At 45.0% G+C, this 16,979-nt stretch overlaps 1 protein-coding gene across 1 annotated transcript in view; it reads right to left on the minus strand.

The window, feature by feature from the left end:
- ST13 (ST13 Hsp70 interacting protein) overlaps window positions 1-16,979 on the minus strand; it is a 165,096-nt gene that overhangs the window by 121,834 nt on the left and 26,283 nt on the right. The window contains exon 2 of the mRNA XM_044302140.1: window positions 13,653-13,710. Coding sequence (XP_044158075.1) covers window positions 13,653-13,710 — 58 coding nt within the window. The remainder of the gene's footprint in view (window positions 1-13,652; window positions 13,711-16,979) is intronic.

Below are 16,979 nucleotides of genomic sequence, written 5' to 3' on the forward strand. Positions count from 1 at the left end.
CTGGCTTTAGAACCTCCCGCATGTAGAATTCGACAGTGCAATAAGATCATTGGTTTTGGAGGGAGAGAAGGGGAAGATAAAATCAGTCTCTATGCGGCTGACATTTTGGCCTTTCTGAAACCGGGATGGAAGGCACTACCTTCAGTTATGAACATCCTGGAAAAATACGGTTTGTTATCTGGATATAAAGTAAACTGGGACAAATCTGAATTCTTCCCCATGGTTCGATCACCCCCTGGCGGCCCTCTTGGCATTAGGCCACTTGAACCCACCAACTCCATACGTTATCTGGGCATTAGGGCTGCACGATATGGGAATTTTGCGATAAAAATTGCGATAACGATATGCAATGCAATATTTTAAAGGGAATTGTGCTAGAGGTCTATTTGCTTGGATTTTCCCATATGAACCGCTGACGTGGCTGGGTATGACATAGTTATGGGGGTGGATCTGCCGAGGGCGCGCCGTTATAGGGGTGGATCTGCCGAGGGCGCGCCGTTATAGGGGTGGATCTGCCGAGGGCGCGCCGTTATAGGGGTGGATCTGCCGAGGGCGCGCCGTTATAGGGGTGGATCTGCCGAGGGCGCGCCGTTATAGGGGTGGATCTGCCGAGGGCGCGCCGTTATAGGGGTGGATCTGCCGAGGGCGCGCCGTTATAGGGGTGGATCTGCCGAGGGCGCGCCGTTATAGGGGTGGATCTGCCGAGGGCGCGCCGTTATAGGGGTGGATCTGCCGAGGGCGCGCCGTTATAGGGGTGGATCTGCCGAGTAGGGTTGTTGCTGGTATCGAAATTTCGATACCCAATCGATACTTTTGTCCCGGTATCGTTATACCGGGATTTCCGTTTTTTCAATACTGGGCTGCTGCCGCTGCCACCAATGAGAAGAGAGGGGCGGCAATGAGAAGAGAGGGGCGGCAATGAGAAGAGAGGGGCGGCAATGAGAAGAGAGGGGCGGCAATGAGAAGAGAGGGGCGGCAATGAGAAGAGAGGGGCGGCAATGAGAGGAGAGGGGCGGCAATGAGAGGAGAGGGGCGGCAATGAGAAGAGAGGGGCGGCAATGAGAAGAGAGGGGCGGCAATGAGAAGAGAGGGGCGGAGGAGGGGCGGGCGCACTGCGCCACCAATGAGGACAGAGGGGCGGAGGAGGGGCAGGCGCATTGTGCCACCAATGATAGGACTATCCCCACACAGAGCGGCGCCCAGCACTCACCATTATTCCTGGGCGCCGCTCCGTTCGCCCGCAGTGCCCCATTACGGTCTCCTCTCCTGCTGCTGATTACTATTGGAGCGATGGGAGGAGACATCAGCTTTACTAGTGGGCGTTCCTTCTCCCTGCGATTGGACAGCGCTACAGCCAGGGAGAAGGAATGCCCACTAGTGAAGCCGATGTCTCCTCCCATCGCTCCGATAGTAATCAGCAGCATATATCAGCAGCAGAAATCGCATTGCTGGCACCCTGCCCCTGACAGGGAGCTGCGATCAGCGGCAGTTAACTTCTCAGGTGCGGCACCTAAGGGGTTAACGGCCGCTGATCTGCCAGTACCAGCCTCCTGTATAAAGGGGTAATTATGATTGGTGGTGCAGTGTGTGCCTCCCCCCCTCAACCCCCCATTACATTAAAATCAATGGTGGCACAGTGCGCCGGCCCCTCTCCACCCCCCAGTATTAAAATAATTGGTGGCAGTGGCCACAGGGTCCTCTCCCCTCCCCAACAGTGGCAGCTTCTGATCGGAGCCCCAGCTGTGTAAGCCTGGGGCTCCGATCGGTTACCATGGCAGCCAAGACGCTACAGAAGCCCTGGTTGCCATGGTAACATCCCTGATGCTGTGTGCATAAAGCAGAGAGCAACAGGGACAGTGTGAAGTCCTATTCACCCTGATAGAGATCTATCAGGCTGAATAGGACAAGGGATAAAAGATCCCAGGTTCTAAGCCCCTAAGGGGGGAAATAGTTCTTAAATAAAAAGTAAAAAACAAAAAACAAAATATGAAATCTAAATCACTCCCTTTTCCCAATTTCACATATAAAATATATAAATAATAAACATATTACATATCGCCACGTCAGAAAAGTCCAAACTATTAAAATATAATAAAATAAAAAATCTAGGTGGTGAATGCCAGAACAGAAAAAAAAAAAAAAACTGCGCGAGTCGCCATTTTTAAAAATGCGGAATGCACGTGGCTTTTTTGGTTTATTTTTTTCGCGTGGTATCGAATGGTATCGAGTATCGCAATACTTTTTCATGGCATCGAAACCGAATCAAAAATTTGATATCGCAACAACTCTACTGTGGAGGGGGCGCCGTTATGGGGTGGATCTGTGGAGGGCGCCGTTATGGGGTGGATCTGTGGAGTACACTGTTATAGGGCATGTGTGCTTTGACACATAGGGCCATGAGGGGGGCCAGCATAAGACATATAGCACCACTATCCTGCCTTTTTGTTAAGGCTTTTGTCAAAGGACTCTCAGGGGCCGTATGGGGATAATTTTCCCTTTCTAGAGACTAGTTATCCAGGAAAAGAAAAGACAGTGTCTAATTAGTGACATGCTAAATAAGGTTTGAAACAAAACTAAAAAGATATTAGCACACTCTACTCATTTCACCCCTCTTGGGCACAATCCTAATTTAAAAGAAAAGTTAATTTCCGATTACGAATATTGGAACTCACGCGGTATTAAAACGATTAACCCACATTTTATCGTACAGCAATATCATCTCAGATAACTTAAAGGCACAAAATCTACATTTATAGATAGGTATAGATATGCTCAAATTAGACATGCATTTATGAACACCCAGGATAAACACCTTCTGAGGATTAAGGCAAACTCCTTTTTGGACTTTTGTTTTAAATTTAAGGGTACAAAACTCACATTCTCCCAAATATATCACAGGCTTTGGGATTCCCTCGGCGAAATAACAATATATAAAAGCGAGGGAAGCTGGGTAGATGAACTGGTGGAAACTCCCTGGATTGGGGTATAGTATATAAAAATATTAAGAAGGTATCAATCTCTCAGAAATATAGATTGATTCAATACAAAATTGTCCATCACCTATATTACTCCCCCACCTTCCTCGCTAAAATATATAAAGAAAAAAAAAGAGTGAGTGTTAGAAATGCCAGGCAGAAAATGCCGATCTGAGCCATATATTATGGAAATATTACACTGGAGTACAAATATTACAATGGAGTACAATACATTGAAACAGGGATCAGACCCTGTAATGTTAAAGTCCCACAGTGGGGTGGGGAGCGGGGGGGGGAAGTAAATAAAAAAAATAAAAATAAATTAAAGTTTGAAGTTAATTTAAAAAAAAAAAACTTTCCCAATAAAAAGACATAAAATTGTAAATAGAAAAAAAATAAAACAAGACAGGTATCGTCGCATCCGTAACAGCCTGCTCTATAAAAATATCACATGATCCACCCTGTCTGGTCAATACTGTAAAAAATAAAAAAAATTGCCATTTTTTTGTCACCTTGCATAGCAAAAAGTGTAATACCAAGCGATCAAATACCGAAAAATACCAAACAGCCATCTCATAAGACAATCACAAAAAAATAAATAAAAATATGGCTTTCAGAAAATGGAGACGCCAAAACATTTTTATTTCAATACATATTAGGTATTGCTGCATCCATAACAACCTGCTCTATAAAAATATCACATGAGCTAACCCGTCTGGTGAACACCGTAAAAAATAATAAAACTGTGCAAAAAGTGTAATACCAAGCGATCAAAAAGTCATGCCAAAAAGTTTTTATTTTTATTTCATTCTAACATCAAGCCATCATATGTGCCCCAAAATGGTACCAATCAAAAAGTCATCTCATCCTGCAAAAAATGAGACCCTAAGACAATTGAAAATGGAGACATAAAAATATGATAGGTTTCTCTTTCAAAAATGCTTTTATTGTGTAAAACTAAAATAAATATAAGAAAACAAAATTAGGTTTTGCCACATCCGTAACAACATGCTCCATAAAAATATCACATGATTTACCCTGTCAGATGAACACCATAAAAAATAAATAAAAACTGTCCAAAAAAATCAATTTTTTTTTTTCACCATACATCACAAAAAGTGTAATACCAAACAATCAAAAAGTAGTATATACCCCCAAAATAGTACTAAACAAGCCATCACCTAATACTTCAGAACCTGAGCCCCTACATAAGAAAATTGGCCCAAAAATTAAAATAATTTGGCTTTCAGAAAATTGAGACAAACTTTTTTTTTGGTTTCAAAAATGCTTTATGTAAAACTGAAACAAAAGAAAAATAAAAGTAGACATTTGATATTGTGAGAGATGGGAATCCATTTTGTCTCTGAATACAAAGGGTCTTGGTGGAAAAATACAGAATGCCGACATGGCACTGTGGGAGATGGAGGTCAGCGTATTGCAGGGCTTGACAAATTTCCTTGGAATCTAGGAGCCAGCTAAAAAAGTTAGGAGCCAGGCGGAGCCGCGTCATAAAGCCCCTAGTAGGTGCCCCCATAGTGCTCCCCCTCCCCCACTTTTCCATAGAGCCCCCCCCAATAATGCTGTATACCATGTTACATATACCGCCGCTCCATCCCCGGACCCTATTGACTATAATGGGGAAGGGGGTGGAGCTCCGGCGCAGCACGGCAGTTCGCGGTGAGAGGCCGCCGGACTAAAAAGTTGGACATTCAGTACTTTTAGTCCGGCGGCCTTTCACCATGCACTGCCGTGCTGCGCCGGAGCTCCGCCCCCATTATAGTCAATGGGGATGGAGCAGTGGTCCGGCAAAACAGCGGAAGGACGGATCCGTCCTGCCACAAGTGTGAAAGTAACCTTATCTTATCACTGCTGCAACAAAAGCATCAGCCGACAGTAAACTGTTCTAGAGTCTGACACACGGTTCTTTTAACTCAAAGAATCGAATTAGTCACCGAGTCGGATCTTTAGATTCTTTTAACCTGTGACTCATTCGATTCTTTCTTAGACTCCCTGTACTGTGTGACTCAGACTCAGAGCTGCTAGTGCCTGCCTTGCCTCAGCTCTGATTGGTTGGTGGGCAGGGAGGGGAGGGGCTGGCAGAAGCCAGCTTCCACTCTAGGATCAGAGTACACTCCTCCCGCGTCCCTCCCCTCCCTGCTGCCAGCGTCTCTGCTATTGTGTGCTGTGACTGAGCTCTTTCAAACGGTGCTGCCTCCGGACAGAACGGCAGCTCCGCACCCATCGCCCGGGCACCTTTGAAAACGGGCTGACAAATACCCAAGCGCCAGGACTAAATTCCTGGTCGCCATCCATGGCGACCTGGAGCCTGGGATTTGTGGAGCCCTGGTGTATTGAATGGCGCTTACAGGGTTAAACAGGAAAAAAAGGTTATATGCAGATAATAATAATATTATTATTAAGTGTGTGATAGCACCCCCCCCCCCCACACAGTTTCCTGTTTAACAGAGGTATCACTTTAAGCCTCAGGAAATGTGTGTGTGGGGGGGAGCCAGAGAGGAATGGAAACAAACGTATGGTCTTATTACATATCTTGTAACCGCAAATGTCATGTTCCTCATATGATTGTTTCATTTTAGCCTATATATTGTATGCTCGTCATTGAATTAGATTACTTGATCCAGCCATTGTGTCTGTACCAGTTTTAGCTGTGTGCACATAAAATTCGGCAGTTTAATTTGGACCCCGGCAATCATAGAGAAGGGACGATTGCCCTAACAATTCTTGGCGCCCAAACATGGGGCTCGACTAGTGGACTCTTCCCCGAGGCATCGGAACCACGCGGAGGCTTGGATATGGATGCACAGATCACAAACAGCGCTGTAAAAGGTAGGACGCTTATTCTTACAATCATCTGTCTCTCCTGTTGTCTGAAAATCAGCCTTCGAGGTTGAGGGGAAGTTATAAAAGTCTACTCACAGTCAAGCCTGTTTTGTAGGTAAGAACCTCATGATTCCTTTGATTGCTGGGTAATGAGACATGGATGTTGGAATAGACTAGGAAAGCTTTGGTCTTGTGCTGGGGTATCTGCATTAATGTAGCTCTTATTGAGAGAGAGGAAAAAAAAAAAAAAAAATTATATATATATATATATATATATATATATATATATATATATATATATATATATATATATATATATTGTAGTGGTAAAAACTTGTGCTGGGGGAATCTTGTTTTGTTTAGTATACAGGGTGTAGTGAGGAAGTACTGACAGTCTGAATTTATATAGTTTTCTGATGATGTAATTCTAGGCTAATAGCTATTGAAATGGGGAACTCAGGGAGTGTACCTAAGGAATACAAGTCGGCCAAACAATTGGTGGAGAATATATGAGGTAAAGAAGGTTTGAAGAATGTTGATAAAGTGTTGGAAAAGGCAGGTATGAAATATGGAAATCTTAACCCTAGAAGTACTAGTACGGTGGCACCCTGAGTTAGGGAGGAAGCCCCAGGTAAGCTTGTCTGGGAAAGATTAAATGTGAGGAAGTAGTTGTTACATGGTCTACAGTGGCAGAACAGGTGTGTAAAGAAGGATGGAAAATCTGTAGTGTATAAAAGGCGACTGTACTATGACACAAAGACAGGACTACGGCCTCATGCACACGGCCGTTGTTTGGGTTCGCATCCGAGCCAGCATTTTGGCGGCTCGGATGCAGACCCAGTCACTTCAATGGGGCCCCAAAAGATGCGGACAGCACTCCGTGTGCTGTCCGCATCCGTTACTCCGTTCTGCAGCCCCCCCCCAAAAAAATATATATATATAACATGTCCTATTCTTGCAAAACTGACAAGAATAGGCAGTTGTATCAATGGCCGGAACACAAAAAACGGCACGGTCGTGTGCATGTAGCCTAAGACAGACTGACTGCTGAACAAGGTGACTGTCCTTCAGACCCCCATCGTGCCAAACCCTCACACTTGGTTTTCACAAGTACCGCACAATTCTAAATGTTTCACTCTTATTGATCTAGCTAATGCCTTCTCCAGTGTTCCCTTATACCCAGATTGCCAGTACTTGTTTAAAATTTACATTTAAGGGCAATCGATATACCTGAACAGTGTTACCACAGAGTACACCCACTCTGTACACCCAAGCCCTGCAGTCTATATTAGGGCTCTTTCACACTTGCGTTCTTTTCTTCCGGCATAGAGTTCCGTCGTCGGGGCTCTATGCCGGAAGAATCCTGATCAGTTTTATCCTAATGCATTCTGAATGGAGTCAAATCCGTTCAGGATGCATCAGGATGTCTTCAGTTCCGGAACGGAACGTTTTTTGGCCGGAGAAAATACTGCAGCATGCTGCGCTTTTTGCTCCGGCCAAAAATCCTGAACACTTGCCGCAAGGCCGGATCCGGAATGAATGCCCATTGAAAGGCATTGATCCGGATCCGGCCTTAAGCTAAACGTCGTTTCGGCGAATTGCCGGATGCGACGTTTAGCTTTTTCTCAATGGTTACCATGGCTGCCGGGACGCTAAAGTCCTGACAGCCATGGTAAAGTGTAGCAGGGAGCAGCATACTTACCGTCCGTGCGGCTCCCGGGGCACTCCAGAGTGACGTCAGGGCGCACCAAGCGCATGGATCACGTGATCGCATGGCACGTCATCCATGCGCATGGGGCGCTCTGACGTCATTCTGGAGTGCCCCGGGAGCCACGCGGACTGTAAGTATACCGCTCCCCCGCTCCTACTATGGCAACCAGGACTTTAATAGCATCCTGGCTGCCATAGTAACAATGAAAGCATTTTGAAGACGGATCAGTCTTCAAATGCTTTCAGTACACTTGCGTTTTTCCGGATCCGGCGTGTAATTCCAGCAAGTGGAGTACACGCCGGATCCGGACAACGCAAGTGTGAAAGAGGCCTTAGTTAACTGGGAACCTCCTCAGACTGTGGTGCTGTTACAATATGTTGATGATTTGCTTCTTTGTGCAGAGTCTTGCCTGGTGTGTGAGCAGGCTACTTTGTCCCTGCTGACATTTCTGGCAGATCACTGTAAGTGCACAAACACCACACATTTTGCCCCAGATCACCCCCCCCCCATCACCCCAATTAACCCCTTGATCATCCCTGTCAAATCACTAGTGAAAGGGAAAAAAAGTGATCAGTGTAAACTGTCACTTTTTTCTCCACTAGTATTGACGGTTAGGTTTTAGGTTAGTTTAGGCTCCTTTGTTAGGTAGTTAGCGTCGGTTAGTGCCCAGCCCACCGCACTCACTGATTCGCGTATTGCTAATCAGCATTGGTACTTTTATAGTATCTGTAAGTGATCAGAACTGATCACAGTCAGATCTAAAATAGTATTAGTGTCACCTTAGCTCGCCCTCCACCCAAAACGCAGTGTTTGCCCGATCAGGCCTGATTAGTGTCACCCACGCCCACCCCGCCGCAGTGACATTTTTTATTAATTTTTTATCACCGCACAATCACTTTACAAGCGCTGCGGCTATTTTTTATCAATCGCAGCTGCTTCCGGTACTTCGCTAGCCTCCTATTTGTAAGCCAGGCTTGCTTTTTTTCTTGGGTAGTCTCAGGGAATACCCCCTAAATTTAGAAATTATTCTTCTGAAGAGGCCTACAGGCTTCTGACCCAGTCGGATGAGGAATGGGAACCCTCATCTGACGAATCCAGCGGGTCAGAATACGAACCTGTAGAAAGAAGTGGCAGTCTGACCCAAAGTTCGGCTGATGAGGTTGAGGTCCCTGATACCACCAGGCGTACCCAGCCCAGTGTTGCTAGACCACAGGTTGCGCAGGATCCGCTTCAAGGGCAGGAGAGTGGGGCTGGCGCTGTCGGATTACGTGGTGAGGCAAACACCAGCAGCGCAGCCCATCCTGGACCTAGTACCAGCACTGCCGCAGAAAATGATGAAGTGGTGAGCACCAGAAGGGCAGTTGAAGCTGGTACGGTGGCACGTGCAATAGTTACCCCGTCGCAGCCACCGCACAGAGAGGCCCAAAGAGCCCCTAGAGTCCCTGAGGTGCTGGCAAACCCTGATTGGCAGCCCCCAACTTCAGCCGCACCAGTCTGGAGTTTGGGTTGAGACAGCTCCGATCAGATCGGCAATGGGGTTTTTTGAGCTGTTCTTGAAAGCGGAGCTCTTGGACTTAGTCGTGGCAGAAACAAATCGGTATGCCACTCAATTTTCTAGCCGCCAACCCGGGAAGCTTTTATGCCCAGTCTTTCCAGTGGAGTTTCCGAATTTAAAACTTTTCTAGGCCTTCTCCTCAACATGGGCCTGACAAAAAAGCATGAGTTGCGGTCATATTGGTCCACAAACCCAATTCATCACATGCCCATGTTCTCTACTTCCATGTTCAGGACACGATTTGAGACCATCCTGCGTTTCCTGCACTTTAGTGACAACAGCACCTCTCGTCCCAGAGGCCACCCAGCTTTTGACTGGCTCCACAAAATCCGGCCCCTCATAGACCACCGTAACACCAAATTTGCAGATTTCTATACCCCTGAGCAAAACATCTGCATAGACGAGTCCCTTATACATTTTACCCGGCGCCTTTGCTTCAAACAATACATCCCAAGCAAGCACGCCCGGTATGGGGTCAAATTGTATAAGCTCTGTGAAAGGGCTACAGGCTATACGCACAAATTTCGTGTCTATGAGGGTAAAGATCAGACCCTGGAGCTGGTCGATTGCCCCGACTACTTGGGGAGCAGTGGGAAGACGGTGTGGGACTTGGCGTCACCCTTATTTGGCAAGGGGTACCATCTTTATGTGGACAATTTTACACAAGTGTGACCCTCTTCAGGCATTTGTTTATAGAACAGATTGGCTGCTGTGGCACAGCGCGACCTAGTCGCCGGGGCTTCCCCCAACGGCTCGTTACCACCCGTCTTGCAAGGGGGGAGAGGGCTGCCTTGTGTAATGAAGAACTGCTCGCGGTGAAATGGAGAGACAATTGTGACGTTTACATGCTCTCATCCATTCATGCAGACACGACAATACAAATTGAACGAGCAACCAGTGTCATTGAAAAGCCCCTCTCGGTCCACGACTATAATTTGCACATGGGAGGGGTGGACTTCAATGACCAGATGTTGGCTCCTTATTTAGTGTCCCGCCGCACCAGATGCTGGTATAAGGTGTCTGCATATTTAATTCAATTGGCTATGTACAATAGTTTTGTTCTCTACAGTAAGGCTGGGAGAACAGAATCCTTCCTCAAATTTCAGGAAGAGATCATCGAGAACCTCCTGTATCCAGGAGGTTCAGTGGCCCCATCCACCAGTGTAGTGAGCCGTCTACACGAGCGACATTTCCCCAATGTCGTTGCTGGTACCTCAACCCAAGCGCCACCCTGAAAAAGATGTTGTGTCTGTAGTAGGAGTGGAATAAGACGTGACACCCGCTATTTCTGTCCTGACCACCCTGCCCTATGCTTAGGGGAGTGTTTCCGGAAGTACCACACACACAGGTACACTATTAGCATAGGGATTGCGTACAGAGGACAGGCACACAGGGCTCTTAGGGCCCTTTCACTCACAGCTGCTGCAAACCTCTCCTTTCACCTGGGACAAAGTGCATAATGTACTTCGCCGCATCTCTGGGCGATTTGCGCTTTGCACATTGTCCCATGAGGAAGGAGAGGTTTGTCCTATAAAAGTAAAAAAAGCAAAAACAAAAATTAAAATCACCGGTAAGCAAAAAAGTTAATGTTCTGTTCCAAAAGTTCAATAAAGTTAATGTTAATAAATGTATTACGTTGCGGACAGTTTTATTTTATTTTTTTTACCTTCTAGGTGGACCAACCGATGAACCAAATGCAGCACTGATGTGCATTCTGACAGAAGCATTGCGCTGCTGTCAGATTACACAAAAGTCTGTGTATGCAGCGCTGCAAGACGAGATTTCTCCTCTGCAGTAAAAAAGATATGTTTGCCGAGGCTTACGAGCTGAGGGGCGGTGTTCATATGCTTTGGCAAACACTTTGTATATATAAAAAAATTATGAATAAAAAAATCCCGGCAATGATTTATTCATCCACATTGATTGATGTGAATGGAGAAATCGGGTTTGCCAGGGCATACGAGCTGAGTGGGTTTGGATGTTGGGCGGAGCTCCTATGTCCTGGCAGACGTCTTTCCCCTCTTTTTTTTTTTTTTTTTATGGCAGAGATTTTTTCATCCACGTGCCGTTCATTTTTTCTCTTTCAGCCCAAAGGCTGAACGAAAAAAAAAAATAATCTCATTACCCGTATGCTCAATATAAGGAGAATAGCAAACTCCTAATGCTGGCCATACATGTAATGATTACGGAGACCCTCAAATGCCAGGGCAGTACAAATACCCCACAAATGACCACATTTTGGAAAGAAGACACCCCAAGGTATTCGCTGAGGGGCATATTGAGTCCATGAAAGATTGAACTTTTTGTCCCAAGTTAGCGGAAAGGAGACTGAGAGAAAAAAAAAAAATATATAAATATAAAATATATATATATATATATATATATATATATATATATATTTATATATATTTATTAATAATAATAATAATAATTCTTCTAGGAACTCGCCATGCCCCTCACGGAATACCTTGAAGTGTCTTCTTTCCAAAACGGGGTCACTTGTGGGGTATTTATACTGCCCCAGCATTTTAGGGGCCCTAATGCGCGAGAAGTAGTTTGAAATACAAAATGTGTAAAAAAATGCCCTGTGAAATCCTAAAGGTGCTCTTTGGAATGTGGGCCCCTTTGCCCACCTAGGCTGCAAAAAAAAGTGTCACATATATGGTATCATGTGTCTTGGGGTGTCATTTTACATATACCCATGCTGGGTGACAAATATCCCTCTAAAATGACAACTTGGTATTAAAAAAAAAAAAAAAAAAAAAAAAAAAAAAAAAAAATTGCACAGCTGGTGCACAGCGATTAAAAACTAACACTGCCCCCCCCCCCCGACATGTTTCGCCAGTATTCTGGCTTCTTCAGGGGTTAATGGGCAGCTATGGAAAAATTTATATAGAAATGTAGTTTTATTTGAAAAATTTTACAACTGAAAAATTTCATTCTTTTGCGAAAAAAAAATATTTTTTTTTTTTTTTTTTTCGATTAACAAAAAAAGGATGTCAGCAGCAATGAAATACCACCAAATGAAAGCTCTATTAGTGAGAAGAAAAGGAGGTAAAATTCATTTGGGTGGTAAGTTGTATGAACGAGCATTAAACCGTGAAAATAGTTTAGTGCAGAATTGTAAAGTGATCTGGTCATTAAGGGGGTTTAAGCTAGGGGTGCTGAGCTGGTTAAAGACAGATGGCTTACAATTTTAGAAACAATTTGAATTTCAAGAAAAATTTCAAAACCTTTTTTTGAAGGTCCAATTCAGTTATGAAATCACTTTGAGAGGCTTATATATCAGAAACAATCCATAAATGGAATTTATACACCTCAAAATTATTCAAAACTTGCTAAACCTTTAGGTAGTTTTAAAGATTTTTCATTTGAATCAATTTTTCCTGTAACACATTAAGGGATGACAGCCAAACAAACCTCAACATTTATTACCCGGATTCTGCAGTTTATAGAAATACCCTATATGTGGTCATAAACTGTAGTATGGGCATGTGGCAGGTCTCAGAAGGGAAGGAGCACCATATGGATTTTGGAGTGGGGATCCGACAACTGGGACCTTCGCCGATCAGCTATTAGAGAAGGCAAGAGCACGGCTGCCTTCTCTCAGCTATTCCTAGGGCGAGTGACGACATGTTCATCGATCACGTGGCATAAGAGCAAGTGAATGGGGATGAGCTGCAATACCAAGCACAGCCGCTATACAATGTACAGCACTGTGCTTGGTAAACTGTAAGAAGACCGCTGCGCTCACAGAAGAGCTGCTGCCTTCTCAAAACAGTTGATCGGTGTGGGTGCCGGGTTTCGTCCCCCAACCAATCAGATAAAAATCTAGGAAAGACCTTTTAGGCTCCATTCACACGTCCGCAATTTTCCTTCCGCATCTGTTCCGCAATTTTGCGGAACAGATGCGGATCCATTCATTTCAATGGGGGAGTAATTGCTGTCCGCATCAGCACTTCATTTTTTTTGCGGAACCGCATCACGGAAGCATGTCCTACTTTTGCCCGCAAATGCGGTCCGCGGACCCATTGTACTCAATGCGTCCGCAAAAAAACGGATGACATGCGGAAAGACACCAAATGTCCTCCTTCTCTTTTTTATTTCTGCGGAAACACGGAATCACGGAATGGATGTGGATGCACTTTTGTAAAAAACTGAAGGTTTTTACGGAAACACGGATCCGCAAAAAAAACTGACCGTAAGGAAAATTGCGGACGTGTGACTAAGGCCTTAATGCGTTATCTGTACATAAAGCTCTCAGTGGGTGCTATATATACAGTGACATAAAAGCAGTGACAGTAAAAAGATATCCCTACCTTCTCTAAGGGGAGCGGACACAGCATTAGATTATATGCTGACCGCTCAGAAGTTTAAAGTCTACAGGCAGCTGGAAAACGATTAGCCTAGGCCAGGGATGCCCAACCTGCGGCCCTCCAGCTGTTTTGCAACAGCTGGAGAGCCGCATGCTGGGCATCCCTGGCCTAAACAACAATAAAAAAATAAAAATAAAAACAAAAAACACCACACACACACACACACACACACAACAGTAAAAAAGGCACGTTACCGGATTGGGTTCCATAGGCGATTCTTTGGGAGGTGGAGATGGGATCGATGCCCCCATACTGAAAATAAAAGTAACATTATTTAATAAGTTGAATTTATAAATGACAAAGTATTATTAAATGGGTAAGGTCATCTGATGAGGCAAATAAAGTAAAAGTGATCAGCTGATCGTCCTAGACAGAAAGACAATTTTACTGGGCAATGCTATAGCAAGCAGGGAATTTCCCATGCGGAGGAAAAAATATCACGTTACAAACGGATCTGCCACATCCCACTCTATAATGTCTATGTGAGCTAATAGTGCATATGTTCAGAGGTTTATTCCCGCAAAATCACGTACATGTACGTGGGGAAATGTAGTGCGTACTCTTAAAAATGTTGCTTCTAAACTTCTAAGCCTTGAAACTTCCCCCCCAAAAAATGGGGAATGTAAAGTAATAACTGTTTTTGGAGGTATTACTATTATAAAAGTAGAGATGTCAACCTCCTGGCACTCTGGAAGCTTCTGCTTGGAGTCAGGTTCACACCCCATGCAATAATAAAAAGAAAACTCCAGCAGGGTGCATGCCGCTGTCTGGAAATGCGCCAATGTACGCTGCGCTTGTTCAGATAGTGGTGTGTACCCACACGCCTGAATGGGGATGCGCATCCCGATTCAGGCGTGTGGATACACACCACTATCTGAACAAGCGCAGCGTACATTGGCGCATTTCCAGACAGCGGCATTAGTTTGATAAAGGCCGTCCTGGCGAAAACGTTACATTTCGACGCCGCTTCTAAAATAAACAAAATAATTTTTGACGCACAATGATGGCGTTTTCTTTTTATTATTATAAAAGTAGAGAAATTGAAATTTTTCCCAATTTTTGGTACATTTGGTATTTTTTTTTTTTAAATAAAAATGAAATATTTTGACTCAATTTTGCCACCGTCATGAAGTACAATATGTGACAGGAAAAAAAAACACAATCTCAGAATGGCCTAGATAAATAAAAGCGTGTTTATGGATTTATTATACACACACTCATTGATAAAAATAAAAATAGAGCACCCAAATAGAAATGTCAAACTGCTGTAAACCTCAGTATGCAGCAATGTGTCAGGCAGGTATGTAAATGTCTGATCAGACATTCTGTCGTCACTACTTTTGGGTAGTGTACTTCTTAGCCTTAGGCTAGTTTCACACTAGCGTTCGTCGGTCCGCTCGTGAGCTCCGTTTGAACGCCTCCGTCCAGCCCTGATGCAGTCTGAATGGAGCGGATCCGCTCAGACTGCATCAGTCTGGCGGCGTTCAGCCTCCGCTCCGCTCGCCTCCGCACGGACAGGCGGACAGCTGAACGCTGCTTGCAGCGTTCAGCTGTCCGCCTGGCCGAGCGGATCCGTTCAGACTTACAATGTAAGTCAATGGGAACGGATCCGCTTGAAGAGGTCACCATATGGCTCAATCTTCAAGCGGATCCGTCCCCCATTGACTTTACATTGAAAGTCTGAACGGATCCGCTCAGGCATCTTGCGCACTTAGAAAATTTTCTAAGTTATTAATGCAGACGGATCCGTACTGAACGGAGCCTCCGTCTGCATTAATATGATCGGATCCGTTCAGAACGGATCCGATCAAGCGCTAGTGTGAAAGTAGCCTTAGCAGGTTCGCTGACAGCTAGACATGGATCTACGACACACTCAAAAACATTTTTAGGAGTAGTAGTCCTGTGTGCTGCTGCTCCTAGCATCCACTATGTACTTATATTAACTGCATACCCCTATGTACTGTAGCACAGGGGTTGCAGGTAATATAACTACACAGGAAACCCTCTCCTAGAGCCAGAAGATTGATACATTTCTATGCAAACACACACCTTGTGATTTAACCCTCTGCTTGCCACCACAATGCACCAGCAGGGCAATGTACAATCTGAGGAAACTAATACACAGAAAGAACCTGAACTTCCAACAGATCAGGAGTCAGATCCTCAAGGCCACATAAAACAAAAAACGTTTAGTGAAGCCAACCTGGAAAGTCCAAGAGAACTATGAGGCTGACAAAGAAGAACTGCTGCAGAACATCAGCCACTCATGGTCTAAAACTATTGAATGCATGTCAGCTCTGTCTCAACCAACTTATAAGGTATTGCACCTAGAGGGCGCTGTTAAAGGGGTTGTCTGGGATCAGAGCTGAACCCGGACATACCCTTATTTTCACCCCAGCAGCCCTCCTGAGCATCTCATGCTCCGATGCGCTCCCGTGCCCTGCGCTAGATCGCGCAGGGCACAGGCTCTTGTGTTTTCAATAACACACTGCCGGGCGGTAACTTCCGCCCAGCAGTGTGTTCGGTGACGTCACTGGCTCTGAGGGGCGGGCTTTAGCTCTGCCCTAGCCGTTTTACTGGCTAGGGCAGAGCCAAATCCCGCCCATCAGTGCCGGTGACGTCACCGGGCTGCCTGTCAGCCCCATAGAGAGCCCGGTATGTCACCGGAACTCAGAAAAATGCCTTTGCCCTGCGCGATTTAGCGCAGGGCAAAGGAGAGCATCGGAGCATGAACTGCTCCGATGCTCATGTCAGGGGGGCTGCCGGGGTGAAAATGGAGGGATGTCCAGGTTCAGCTCTGAACCTGGACAACCCCTTTAAGCAGTTGAATGCTGCTTATGAGAACTACCAAAGACTGTCTGCTAAATATGCTGGTCTCTTAAAGAGGTAAAACACAGAAAATTCCTTAAAAGAATTACAGGAATTGAATGAGCTCAATCTTGAAAGAGACGATCTAGTAATACAAACAAGGACAAAAACATATGTAAAAAAAAATCACACATCTCCATGAATCTAGATCCCATCTCTCCACAACTTCTAAGTGCTCCACACGATCTTCCAAATCCTGAAGACCAACATCATCTACTCTCAGCCAACGACTAATCAAAGCCCGCGCTGATGCAGAAGCTTCTAAAATCCAGGCAGTTTTCGCACAGAAGAAAGCGGAAATGGAAGCTGAGGCTGCACAGAAGAAAGCAGAAATGGAAGCTGAGGCTGAAAAGAAGAAAGCTGAGGCTGCAAAGAAGAGAGCAGAAATTGAAGTCTTAGAAAAACAATGTGAGCACGCCAAAGACATGGCAAGACTAAGAGTCTTAGAGCAGGCTGTAAGTGACAATAAAAAAAGTGTCAGTAGCCATCACTCTGTTATATCTTATGCATCAGTGTCATCACAGACCTCATCAAAACTCCATCACTCTGTCATAGCAGCCAAAGAACTCAACCAAGGTTGTCTCTATATTTATTATACCTTCTCAAGTGGCAGAAACGGGTACGAATAGAAATGACTACCACACTAACCAATC

This window comes from Bufo gargarizans, chromosome 7 (assembly GCF_014858855.1).
Source record: "Bufo gargarizans isolate SCDJY-AF-19 chromosome 7, ASM1485885v1, whole genome shotgun sequence".
Classification (NCBI taxonomy): Eukaryota; Metazoa; Chordata; class Amphibia; order Anura; family Bufonidae; genus Bufo; species Bufo gargarizans.